The following is a 13,084-nucleotide window of genomic DNA, read 5'->3' on the forward strand; positions in this document are numbered from 1 at the left end:
TATGCTGAGCAAAGAAACAATGAGTAAAACATAAAGATGAGCATTAGCGTGTAATGGGGGGGAGAGCGTATGTTTTTGGCTCTGTCTCAGTCTCAGGTTGCTCAGTCAGATGCCCTCAGCCACTGTGAGAGTGGATGGGAGTACATGATGGTGTCTGTGAGTGAGTGAGAACCCTTATTGACACTCTCACTTGCACACACACACTCCCCCACACACATTCCCCTCATATGCTCTGTAGTGACTCCGGATTGATTCTGTTTGTGCCTCAGCTGAGAGTAACCGCGTACGGAAGGAGATGCAGGTCGAGTGGAGCAATGCCGAACGCGACAAGGAGCTGCTCGTACAGAAACTTTCCCACACTGAACGCGAAGCACAGGTTGCTCTGAAAAATGAGCAAACGGCCCACGAGGAGGACGTGGATCGACTGCAGCGAGAGAAGGTAACGGGGAGGTCAGTGGTTGGGTGTATGATCATAGAATCCACCATGCAATCCCTACAGTGCAGAAGGAGGCCATTCGGCCCATCGAGTCTGCACCGACCGCAATCCCACCCAGACCCTGGTAAATAACCTCACATATTTACCCTGCTAATCCCCCTGACACTAAGGGGCAATTTAGCATGGCCAATCAATCTAATCCACACAACTTTGGACTGTAGGAGGAAACCGGAGGAAACTCATGCAGACACGGGGAGACCGTGCAAACCCCACACAGACAGTCACCCGTGGCTGGAATTGAACCTGGGTCCCTGGCGCTGTGAGGCAGCAGTGCTAACCACTGTGCCACCGTGCCGCCCTTATGATGAAGCCCTCTGAGATTGGGAGGGTTGTAAATAGCCTCTGTCAGGTTCAGGCACAAAAGTGTCTTTCCCCAGTCTCTCTGCACGCACACTGGAATACACTCAGAGACAACCTGTGGTCCCATCTGCTGTCTGATACTGAGCAGGCCGGGTGCTGCCTGAGGCATTATAATCAGCTGTGACCCATGGGCGAGTGATGGATGATCATCCAGAATTCCCACTTATAGAAAGTGCTTATAGAAAGTGCACATGAGGGGAACAGCAGGCCAGGACAGGATAGTGCTTTGCTGTGCCGCTTCTAGTTAAAGATCCTTCTGGCACCTCCAGTCTAGGCTGCCATGTGAGAAATGACAGCTTAGATGAAGCACCAGATGTCAACCAATGCCCATGGAACATAGAGTCATAGAGGTTTACAGCATGGTAACAGGCCATTCAGCCCAGCTTGTCCATGCCGCCCTTTCTTTTAGCCACTGAGCTAGTCCCAATTACCTGCGTTTGGCCCATATCCCACTGTACCCATCTTACCCATGTAACTGTCTAAATGCTTTTTAAAAGACAAAATTGTACCCACCTCTACTACTACCTCTGGCAGCTTGTTCCAGACACTCTCCACCCTGTGAAAAATTGCCCCTCTGGACCCTTTTGTATCTTTTCCCTCCCTCCTTAATCCTATGCCCACTAGTTTTAGACTCCACTACCTTGGAAAAAGATGCTGACTATCTATTTTATTTATGCCCCTCATTATTTTATAGACCTCTATAAGATCACCCCTAAGTCTCCTGCGCTCCAGGGATTAGCCATGATCAAAATGAATGGGGCAGCAGGTTCAAAAGGCCGAATGACCCTCTCTTGCTTCTATATTTTTACGCGGGGGGTGAACTGAAGCGGCTGTGTCTGCCTCACTGTTGCAGGAAACCTTACGTCTGGGCCTGGAAGAGGAGCGAGAGGAACTCATCCATCAGCTGAAGCAGGAACGCGAGGAACTCGGCGCTCGGTTTGAAGCTGAGAAGGAAGAATTGAGTGAAGAGATCACGGCCTTGCAGCAGGAGCGAGATGAGACTCTGCTGCTAGCTGAGAATGAGAAGCAGCAGGTATGGGAAAGAAGACAGAGCTGAGGGGAGCTGGGGTTGAGAGCTGGGGGGGGGGGGAGAGCTCGGGGGGGGTAGCTGGGGGAGGGGGGCAGCTGGAGGGGGAGAGCTGGGGGAGGGGGAGAGCTGGGGGAGGGGGAGAGCTGGGGGAGGGGGAGAGCTGGGGGAGGGGGGGAGCTGGGGGGGAGAGCTGGGGGGGAGAGCTGGGGGAGGGGGGGAGCTGGGGGGGGAGAGCTGGGGAGGGGGGAGAGCTGCGGGGGGGGAGCTGGGGAGGGGGAGCTGGAGGGGGAGAGCTGGGGAGGGGGAGAGCTGGGGGGGAGGGGGGGAGCTGGGGAGGGGGGGGAGCTGGGGAGGGGGGAGCTGGGGGGGAGGGGGAGCTGGGGGGTGGGAGAGCTGAGGGGGGAGCTGAGGGAGGGAACTGCGGGGGGGGGGGGGAGCTGGGTGGGGGAGCTGGGGGGGGGGGGCGTGAATTTACAGCCTCGCTCATCCCGGAACCATAAAATCCCACCCAAAGTCAACGGACATTTCCATTGTCCGCCCCTCGCCCACTCCGATTCCGTGGCGGGCAGGACAGTAAAGTTGCGGCAGGCGGCTCAAACCCCCCCGGCCTAAATCAATCTATCCACTCGCTCTCAAACCCAGTCTCAGCTGCTGGATTCAGTAAGGGGAGAGAGTGTGGGGCGATCAATGGCAGTGATCAGTTGGGATTCTCTCTGGCAGTGTGTAATGACCAGCGGGTCACATTGCTGCTGGGTCAACTCCACCTTTTCTCTGTGTTTATTATTTTTACGATTTTCTCACTGATGCCAGCCCCTGATAACACAGGCCGCTGATGTCCCGGGTACTGGGGGAAGCTGGCTGCCCTCACCGAGGGCATCTCAGTGGTTTCTCCTTTCAATCTGAACTCAAAATCGACAGCGGTACAGGTTCAGCATGGCTAAACCCTCAAGCCTAGGATACTTGGTAAATATTTTAAAATTCTTTCACAGGGTGTGGGCATTGCTGGCGAGGTCAGCATTTGTTGCCCATCCCTAACTGCCCTTGGATAGAGTGGCTGCTGGACCATTTCAGAGGGCACAGAATCCCTGCAATGTAGAAGGAGGCCATACGGCCCATCGAGTCTGCGCTGACTCTCTGACAGAGCATTCCCGTAACCCCAAGCATTTACCCTGCTGACCCCCGTAACCTACATGTGACTCCAGAAACACTCTGAAGTCACATGTAGGCCAGGCCAGGTAAGGACGGCAGATTTCTTTCCCTAAAGGACATTAGTGAACCAGACTTTGTGACAATAGATGGTAGTTCCATGGTCGCTATCCCCAAGACTAGCTTTCAATTCCAGATTTATTAATTCCATTTTAAAAACTGCCCTGGTGGGATTTGAACCCATGTCTCAGAGCCTGGCACTCTAGATTGCTAGTCTAGTGACATTACCATTCTTTCACCATCCCCCTACATCAGGGATGTAAAAGCCCGAGGGGGAATGGAGAATTTCCTACTTCAGGTAGCCAGCGTCAGCATTTCAGTGGTCCCAGGTCAGACAAAGCACAGATTAGAGGTTGGATAAAGATTTCTTCACCCAGACCTATCCTGGGTGGCACAGTGGCACAGTGATTAGCACTGCTGCCTCACAGCACTAGGGACCCGGGTTCAATTCCCGGCTTGGATAACTGTCTATGCGGAGACTGCACATTCTCCCCGTGTCTGCGTGGGTTTCCTCCGGGTGCTCCGGTTTCCTCCCACAGTCCGATAGACGTGCTGGTTAGGTGCATTGGCCATGCTAAATTCTCCCTCAGTGTACCCGAACAGGCGCTAGAGTGTGGCGACTAGGGGACTTTCACAGTAACTTCATTGCAGTGTTAATGTAAGTCTACTTGTGGCACTAACAAAATAAACTTAAGCTAGTGACTTCCTTTCCCTCAGCAGCCCTCCTGTGCTACTCTCCAAATTACAAACAATTCTGTGCAGTGAATAAAGACCCACTAGTCACTCAGTTCAGGCCACCCAACTGTTTCATGGGAGAACCTTCCAGGCAGCTTTCACCCATCAGTCTGGGCTGGCTATTAAACATGGGTCTCCCACATTGAAAGTCATGCGTTTAGCTCATTGTGTCACTAGTCCCTGGCCTCAGGCTGAGAGGCCCAGACTGAGTGGTGGCTGCTTCAGGTTCTTTCCTGCCACATAGTCCTAACCACTTGGTCCCTCTCGCAGATCTTGTCCTTGAAGGAGTCGGAGAAGGCGATTCTCTCAGAGAAGCTGACCAACGTTCAGCGTGAACTTGCCGCCATCTCAATGGATATGGAGCAGCTGAGACGGGACACGGGCAGTCGGCATGAGCAGGATCGAGTGCGTATTGTCTTCTCCATCTGCTGTGTAACCTTATCACGGACACGCACGCACTAACACGGATATACACATAAACACACACAGATAGAGACACAAACACAGACACACACACATCACACATGCACACACACATCACACATGCACACACACATCACACATGCACACACACACACATCACACGTGCACGCACACACACACGCAAACACAGATAGATACACATACACACAGATAAATAGACACACACGCGCGCACACACACAGGTGGAGACACATGCACACTCACTCACACACGCACACACAGACAGACACACAAGCACAGATAGAGAGACACGCACATAAACAGATAGAGACACACGCACATGCACACACACACAGATTGACATATGCACACAGATACACACATGTACACAAGGGGTAAACCTTTTAGAACTGAGGTGAGGAGAAATTTCTTCACCCAGAGAGTGGTGAACGTGTGGAATTCACTACCATAGAAAGTAGTTGAGGCCAAAACGTTGTCTGATTTCAAGAAGAAATTAGATATAGCTCTTGGGGCTAAAGCGATCAAGGGATATGAGGAGGAAGGGGGGGATCAGGATATTGAATTTGATGATCAGCCATGATCAAAATGAATGGCGAGTAGGCTTGAAGGGCCGAATGGCCCACTCTTGCTTCTATGTTTCTAAATCTGCATCCTGCCTTCCCTCAATAGCCTATCACCCTCTTGCTTATCAAGAATCTAACTACCTCTGCCTTAAAAATATTCAAACGTATGGGAAAGGACATGCAAAATTTCAGGCACTGTATGGGGCAAACCTACTCAGTTGAATATTATGGGTAAGGAGGTGCAGCTGGTGTGTGCGTAGGTTTATTTCAAGCTCAAAGTGTATTCAAGTGCGAGAGTTAACTTGTGCCTCAGGTATGTTGGAGGAGTGGATTGTTCAATGTGTTTTCCCGTGATCATTCTGTGTCTCTGGGAAGGCCCGCGTGTCGGATTCCTCATGTTTCTCCTCTGCTCCGACCTTTGCACTCAGCCTGTGACCCATCCTGTCCTTCACGTCCTGCAGAGCCAAATTAATAGTTTGACATCGGAGTTGAAGAATTTCCATGGCCGGTTTGAGGAAGCTGTCGCCGCTCATGAGCGAGAGATGAAGACCCAGAGCGAGCAGGTCAAGGAGCTGATGAAACAGCGTGAGGCTGCACTCCGAGAGGTTGGTCTACTCAACCTGGGCGGGGGGGGGGGGTGCGCGGACCAGGGTGGGGGGGGGGGAGGTGTGGCGCAATGGTATTGTTGCTGGACTAGTAATCTAGAGACCCAGGGTACTGCTCCGGGGACCTGGATTCAAAGCCCACCACGGTAGATGGTTGAACTTGAAATTAATAAAATCTGGAAAAAATCTACTGATGACATGAAACCATTGTTGATTGTCATAAAAATCCATCTGGTTCACTAATGCTCTTTAGGGAAGGAAACCTGCCATCTTTATCCAGTCTGGTCAACATGTGACTCCATAGCAATGTGGTTGAATCTGAAATGGCCTAGCAAGCCACTCAGTTGTATCGGTGGCACAGTGGTTAGCACTGTTGCCTCTCAGCGCCAGGGACCCGGGTTTGATTCCCGGCTTGGGTCACTGTCTGTGTGGAGTTTGTACGTTGTCCCTGTGTCTGCGTGGGTTTCCTCCGGGTGCTTCAGTTTCCTCCCACACTCCAAAGATTTGCGGGCTGGGTTGATAGGCCGTGATAAATTGCCCCTTAGTGTCAGGGGGACTGGGGGGTGAATATGTGGCGTTACAGGGATAGGACTTGGGGGGGATTATTGTTGGTGCAGACTCGATGGGCCAAATGACCTCCTTCTGCACTGTAGATTCTATGAAACCTCTAAAAAGACAACAAAATGGATTGAAACTGGATGGATTACCTGGCATCGACCTAGGCATTGGAAATGATAATGGCAAACCCAGCCCTTGTAAAACCCTTTGGGGGCATATGCCAAAATTGGGAGACCTAGTCAAGCAACAGCCTGACATAATCATACTCACGGAATCATACCTTATAGATAATATCCCAGGCACCATCCCACTGGCAGGCCAGACCCAGCAGAGGTGGTGGCATAATGGTATACAGTCGGGAGGGAGTTGCCTTACAAATAACGTGGCTACAAGAACAGATCAGAGGTTAGGAATCCTGATCAAAGGCTGGAATCTCACCTTCTGACTCCCCAAAGCCTGTCCACCATCTACAAGGCACGCGCCAGGAGTGTGATAGAATACTCTCCACTTGCCTGGATGAGTTCAGTTCCAACAACACTCAAGAAGCTCAACACCACGCAGGACAAAGCAGCCCACTTGATTGCTACCCTTTCCACATTCACTCCCTCCACTACTGACGAGCAGTAGCAGCTGTGTTCCTTCACTGTTGGAACTTAAATGCGGAATTAGGAGGGTTAAAAGGGGCCATGAAATGTCTTTAGCAAACAGGGAGTATCCCAAGGCTTTTTATGCATATATTAGGAGCAAGAGGGTAGCAAGAGAAAGAGTAGGCCCACTCGAGGACAATGGAGGGAAGTTATGCATAGAATCACAGGAAGTGGGTGAGATCATTAATGAGTACTTTGTATCGGGTTTCACCAAGGAGAAGGACATGACGGATGTTGAGGTCAGGGATAGGTGTGTGAACGCTCTAGAGAATGTCAATATATCGAAGGAGGAAGTGTTGGGTATCCTAAATTGCATTAAGATAGAAAAGTCCCTGGGGCTGGATGGGAGCTATCCCAGGTTACTGCAGGAGAAAAATAGCTGGAGCCTTAACAGATATCTTCACATTCTCTTTGACCACAGGCGAGGTCCCAGAGGACTGGAGAATAGCCAATGTTGTTCCTTTGTTTAAGAAAGGAAGCAGGGATAATCCAGGAAATTATAGGCTGGTGAGCCTGACAGCAGTGGTAGGGAAGCTTTTGGTGAAGATATTGAGGGACAGGATATAAGCTAGGCAGCATGGTTTTGTACAGGGAAGGTCATGTCTCACCAACTTGATTGAGTTTTTTTGAAGAGATGACAAAGATAATTGACGAGGGAAAAGCTGTGGATGTAGTTTATGTGGACGTTAGTAAGGTGTTTGACAAGGTCCCACATGGCAGACTGGTACAAAAACTAAAATCACATGGGATTTGGGGTGGACTGGCTAGATGGATACAGAACTGGCTTGGTTATAGAAGACAGGGTAGTGGTGGAAGGGTGTTTTTCAGAATGGAGATCTGTAGCTAGTGGGGTGCTGCAGGGATCAGTGCTGGAACCTCTGTTTGTAGTATATATAAATGATCTGGAGGAAAATGTGGGTGGTTTGAATATTAAGTTTGCAGATGACACAAAGATTGGTGGAGTTGCTGATAGTGCCGGGGATTGTCAGGATACAACAGGATATAAATAGATTGGAGATTTGGACACAGAAATGGCAGGTGGAGTTTAATCCGGTAAATTATGAGGTGATACATTTTGGAGGTGAGAGTTATACTGTAAATGGCAGAACCTTTAGGAATATTAACATACAGAGGGATCTGGGCATGCAGGTCCACAGTTCCCTGAAAATGGCAACACAGGTGACCAAGGTGTTTAAGAAGGCATATGGCATGCTTGCCTTCATCAGCCAAGGCATTGAGTACAAGAATTGGGAAATCATGTTGCAGCTATATAAGACCTTGGTTAGGCCGCATTTGGAGTATTGCGTCCAGTTCTGGTCACCACACTACCAGAAGGACGTGGAAGCTTTGGAGAGCGTGCAAAGAAGTTTCACCAGGATGTTGCCTGGTTTCGGGGGTGTTGACTATGAGGAGAGGTTGAATAAACTAGGATTGTTTTCACTGGAAAGACAGAGGCTGAGGGGAGACCTGATAGAGGTCTACACAATTGTGTGATGTATAGACAGGGTGGATAGTCAGAGGCTTTTTCCTAGGGTGGAAGTGTCAATTACCAGGGGGCACAGGTTCAAGGTGAGAGGGGGAAGTTTCAGGGAGATGTGCGGGGGAGGTTTTTCACGCAGAGAGTGGTGGGTGCCTGGAACGCGCTGCCAGAGGAGGTGGTGGAAGGAGGCACATTAGCAACATTTAAGAGGTATCTAGATGGGTACATGAATGGGGAGGGAATAGAGGGATACGGACCGAGTAAGGACAGAAGTTTTTTTTAGTTTAGTTAGAGCATCATGATCGGCACAGGCTTGGAGGGCTGATGGGCCTGTTCCTGTGCTGCACTTTTCTTTGTTCTTTGTTCTCTTTCTTTGTTGCTGGGTCAAAATCCTGGAACTCCCTCCCTAACAGCACTACGGGTGTACCTACACCTCAGGACTGCAGCGGTTCAAGAAGGCAGCTCACCACTACCTTCTCAAGGGCAGTTCAGGATCAAAAGAAAGGGGCACACCATGAAAAGCAGGTGAGGTCCAACTAGCCTCTCTTCTCATCCTGCTCTCACCATATAGAATTGCTGAATTTTACAGCACAAGACAGGCCATTTGGCCCATTGTGTTTGTCCTGGCTCTGTGAAGGATCGTATTATTATTTCTTAGCTTTTCCCCATGCCCTGTAATGAGGAAAAAGTATATAGTTATCCACTTTCCTTTTCAGTGCTATAATGGGTTCTGCATCCACCGCTGTTAATGATAGGATGTCATTATGGAATTCATTGCCACAGAAAGCTGTGGAGACCAGGCATTGAGTGTACTTAAGATAGATGGATTGGTTCTAGGTTGGTAAGGGGATCAAAGGTTACGGGGAAAAGACGGGAGAATGGGGTTGAGAAAGTTATCAGCCATGATTGAATGGCGGAGCAGACTCGATGGGCCGAATGGCCTAATTCTGCTTCTATATCTTATCGTCTTATGTCTGTGTTCCATAAACATTCTGCCTTTAAAAAAAAAATCTCCCTTTGCTTTTTTAAAAATTAATTCATGGCCTCTAGTTACTTACTCACCCACCAGTGGAAATAGTTTTCTAAATTTCCCTGAGTCAGCCCCTCTTAAATTTTGAACAACTAAATCAGAAACGTCTCTTAACTCTCCGTGTTTTAGTGGAAAGAGCCCCATCATCATCCCTCATCTGTCCTCCAAACTGAAACCTCTCATCTTTGGTTTCATCTGAATGATCGCTTCTGCCTTGTCTTTCCTGAAGTGGGTCACTCAAAACTGAGCACAATTGGATAGGTTTTCCAGTCCCGTCTGCTGGAGGAATCCTCACGAGCGGAATGGAAAACATGACAGTCCATTTAAAGGCCCTTTTTTAAAAATTCAGTCGTGGGACATGGGCGTCGCTGGCTGGCCAACATTTATTGCCCATCCCTAGTTGCCCGAGGGCAATTGAGAGTCAACCACATTGCTGTGGCTCTGGAGTCACATGTGGGCCAGGCCAGGTAAGAATGGCAGATTTCCTTTCCTAAAGGACATTAGTGAACCAGATGAGTTTTTCCAACAATTGACAATGGTTTCATGGTCATCAGTAGATTCCTAATTCAAGATTTTTTTTTCACTGAATTCTAATTCCACCATCTGCTGTGGCGGGATTCGAACCCGGGTCCCCAGAACATCAGCTGAGTTTCTGGATTAATAGCCTAGCGATAATACCACTAGGCTATCACCTCCCCTCAGGTGGGCATTTCTAGTCTTGGGATGGACGTGACCAGAAAACCCTGCCCAATGTTCCAATTTTAACCTTAACGATAATTTTCATAAAATTTGTTATTATCTCTTTGCTTTTGTGCTCTATACCTGTGTGGAACCTAGGTACCTACATTTTTCTTGATGGCGGCAGCAAATTCTCCTTAAAAGTACATAAATCCCTATCTCTCTAAGCTCCTCTTGCCCATAACCCTCAGAGACAGCTGTGCTCATCTAATTCTAAGGAGCATTCCTGATTTTAATTAGTGACCGTTCTGGACTAAACTCTGGAATTCCCTTCCTAAACCTCTCTGCCTCTCTACCTTTATTTCCCCTTTTAAGACATTTCTTACAATCTATCTCTTTGACCAAACTTTTGGCCATTTTGCCCTAATATCACCTTGTGTGTCTTAGTGCCAAATTTTGGTTTATTACAGTCCAGTGAAGCACTTTGGAATGTTTTATTATGTTAACTGTGCTACATAAAATACATATTGTTGTTAAATTGTCTTTACTCTTCGACTTTCTTAATGTTTCAGTGTACAGTATATGGCCTCTTCTTCTTTATCCCTGGAAAATGTATAACTTCATGCTCTTTCATGTCTAACTCTATCTCACATCTGCTGAATTTGTCAACCTGTTTAAGACCATAACACGTTGGAGTAGAAGTAGGCCATTCGACCCATCGAGTCCACTTCGCCATTCAATGAGATCATGACCAATCTGAAGATAGTCTTCAACTCTGCTTTCCCGCCTTATTCCCATAACCTTTGATTTTTGTTACTGATTACAAACCTGGTTAAGTCCTCCTGAAGTCACATATATTCCGACACACAGCTATCCATGATTCCTATTGTTTGCCAATTTTGATGAGAGTGCCCCGTGACCCAAACCCAGATTATTAAACGCATATATTGAGAAGAATAATAGTCCCAACCCAGCACTCTCAGGATTCATGGAATCATAGAATCTCTATAGTGCAGAAAGAGGCCATTGGGCCAATCAGGTCTGCACTGACCACTATCCCACCCAGACCCTATTCCTGTTACCCCACATATTTACACTGCTGCAAATTACTGTTGATGCTGGAATCTGAAACCAAAAGAAAAAACGCTGGAAAATCTCAGCAGGTCTGGCAGCATCTGTAAGGAGAGAAAAGAGTTGACATTTCAAGTCCAGGTGACCCTTTATTAAAGCACGATAGCCAAACTGCAGCCCAGCAGCCATCCTACACCCTTGAGCTAAAGCACGACATTTAAAAAAAAACTTTTATTCTATTCTTAAAGTTACAAAGCCAATGAGCAGAGTGGACAGGGCAAGCCCGAATCCATCTCCTTGCTTGCTCCAAAAACCAAATTCGAATTGAATTCATTTCACGTCCCCACAAGAGAGACAAACAAGATCCAAGCTGACAAGATCACGCATTGCACCCTATTGTGGGCTTGATCTGACGCTTGATTTTAGCCAAAAGGCCGAGAAATGATGAGTGAAAGCACGAGATGGCTGCTCAATAAATTAGGGAGACATCAGAATTAAAGCTAACCCTGACCTCACCCAGTACCTAAACCTCTCCACTTTCCAGTTGCTGGATCGTGATGAGGAGTGAGAACGCTGGCTGATTAATTTGGGGTCCCTAACTCAGATTGGTTCACTCGGCAGAAACTAGGGATTGCACTCATGGCCTGCCTGATAGCATCTCTTGGCTCCGCACCACACCAGGAGTTGTCATTGGCCATGAGTTGCTGCTGCGCTCAGTCAGCTGGTTTTGAATGTTGTAGCAGGGGTGGGACAGGAGGAGCAGGTGGACACAATGCAGCTGAGGACTCCCTTTGTAGCCTAATTGACTCACATTGCCTGTACACTGCAGTAAACACCAACTTGCCTTTGTAGGTGGAGGAGCTGAAGACGCAGCTTCGAGTGGCCGAAGACGCCCGCGATGGCATCCGGCGCGACCTCATTGAAGCTCATCGTAAGATCCGAGAGCAGCAGGAGACCCAGGAGGCGCAGCGCAAAGAGATCGTGGACATGAAGCGTTCGCTAACTGACGAAGTGAAGGAGAAGGAAGCCGTCCAGCAATCCAACCAGGAGCTGAGAGGCAACATCAAGAAAACGGAGAGCGAAAGGATCAGGTACGGGAGGGATCAAATGATCCTGACATAGAACCATAGAATTCCTACAGTGCAGAATGAGGCCATTCAGCCCATTGAGTCTGCACCGACTCTCCAAAAGAACATCTTCCCCAGGTCCAACGCCCCCACTCTGTCCTCGTAATCCTGTGCATTTCCCATGGCTAATCGACCTAAGCTACATATCTTGGGATACTAAGGGGCAATTTAGAATGGCCAATCCACCTAACCTGCGCATCTTTGGAGTGTGGGAGGAAACTGGAGCATCCGGAGGAAACCCACGCAGACACGGGGAGAACGTGCAAACTCCTAGGCCAGAATCAAACTTGGGTCGCTGACACTGAGAGGCAGCAGTGCTAACCACTGTGCCACCGTGTCACCCTGAATAAGAATTCTTGAATAAGAAGGACAAATATACTTCCCTCCAGATCCAGGTGTTTCTTATTCTCCTGAAGCTGTTGCCTTGGGTAGGGGGCCTATGGATGTCATTGACTTCTGATAGAACATAGAACATTACAGCGCAGTACAGGCCCTTCGGCCCTCAATGTTGCGCCGACCTGTGAAACCAATCTAAAGCCCATCTAACCTACACTATTCCAATATCATCCATATGTTTATCCAATGACCCTTTAAATGCCCTTAATGTTGACGAGTCCACTACTGTTGCAGGCAGGGCATTCCACGCCCTTACCACTCTGAGTAAAGAACCTACCTCTGATATCTGTCCTCTATCTATCATCCCTCAATTTAAAGCTATGTCCCCTCGTGCTAGCCATCACCATCCGAGGAAAAAGGCTCTCACTGTCCACCCTATCTAATCCTCTGATCATCTTGTATACCTCTATTAAGTCACCTCTTAACCTTCTTCTCTCTAATGAAAACAGCCTCAAGTCACTCAGCCTTTCCTCATAAGACCTTCCCACCATACCAGGCAACATCCTGGTAAATCTCCTCTGCAACTTTTCCAATGCTTCCACATCCTTCCTATAATGTGACGACCAGAACTGTACGCAATACTCCAAGTACGGCCGCACCAGAGTTTTGTACAGATGCAACATGACATCATGGCTCCGAAACTCAATCCCTCTACCAA

At 48.6% G+C, this 13,084-nt stretch overlaps 1 protein-coding gene across 1 annotated transcript in view; it reads left to right on the top strand.

The window, feature by feature from the left end:
• Positions 1 to 13,084, top strand: part of crocc (ciliary rootlet coiled-coil, rootletin) — a 108,175-nt gene that overhangs the window by 47,185 nt on the left and 47,906 nt on the right. Inside the window, exons 20-24 of the mRNA XM_078239017.1 lie at positions 270 to 439; positions 1,710 to 1,889; positions 4,098 to 4,232; positions 5,296 to 5,439; positions 11,756 to 11,994. Of these exons, the coding sequence (XP_078095143.1) occupies positions 270 to 439; positions 1,710 to 1,889; positions 4,098 to 4,232; positions 5,296 to 5,439; positions 11,756 to 11,994 (868 nt within the window). The remainder of the gene's footprint in view (positions 1 to 269; positions 440 to 1,709; positions 1,890 to 4,097; positions 4,233 to 5,295; positions 5,440 to 11,755; positions 11,995 to 13,084) is intronic.

This window comes from Mustelus asterias, chromosome 22 (genome assembly GCF_964213995.1).
Source record: "Mustelus asterias chromosome 22, sMusAst1.hap1.1, whole genome shotgun sequence".
Taxonomy (NCBI): Eukaryota; Metazoa; Chordata; class Chondrichthyes; order Carcharhiniformes; family Triakidae; genus Mustelus; species Mustelus asterias.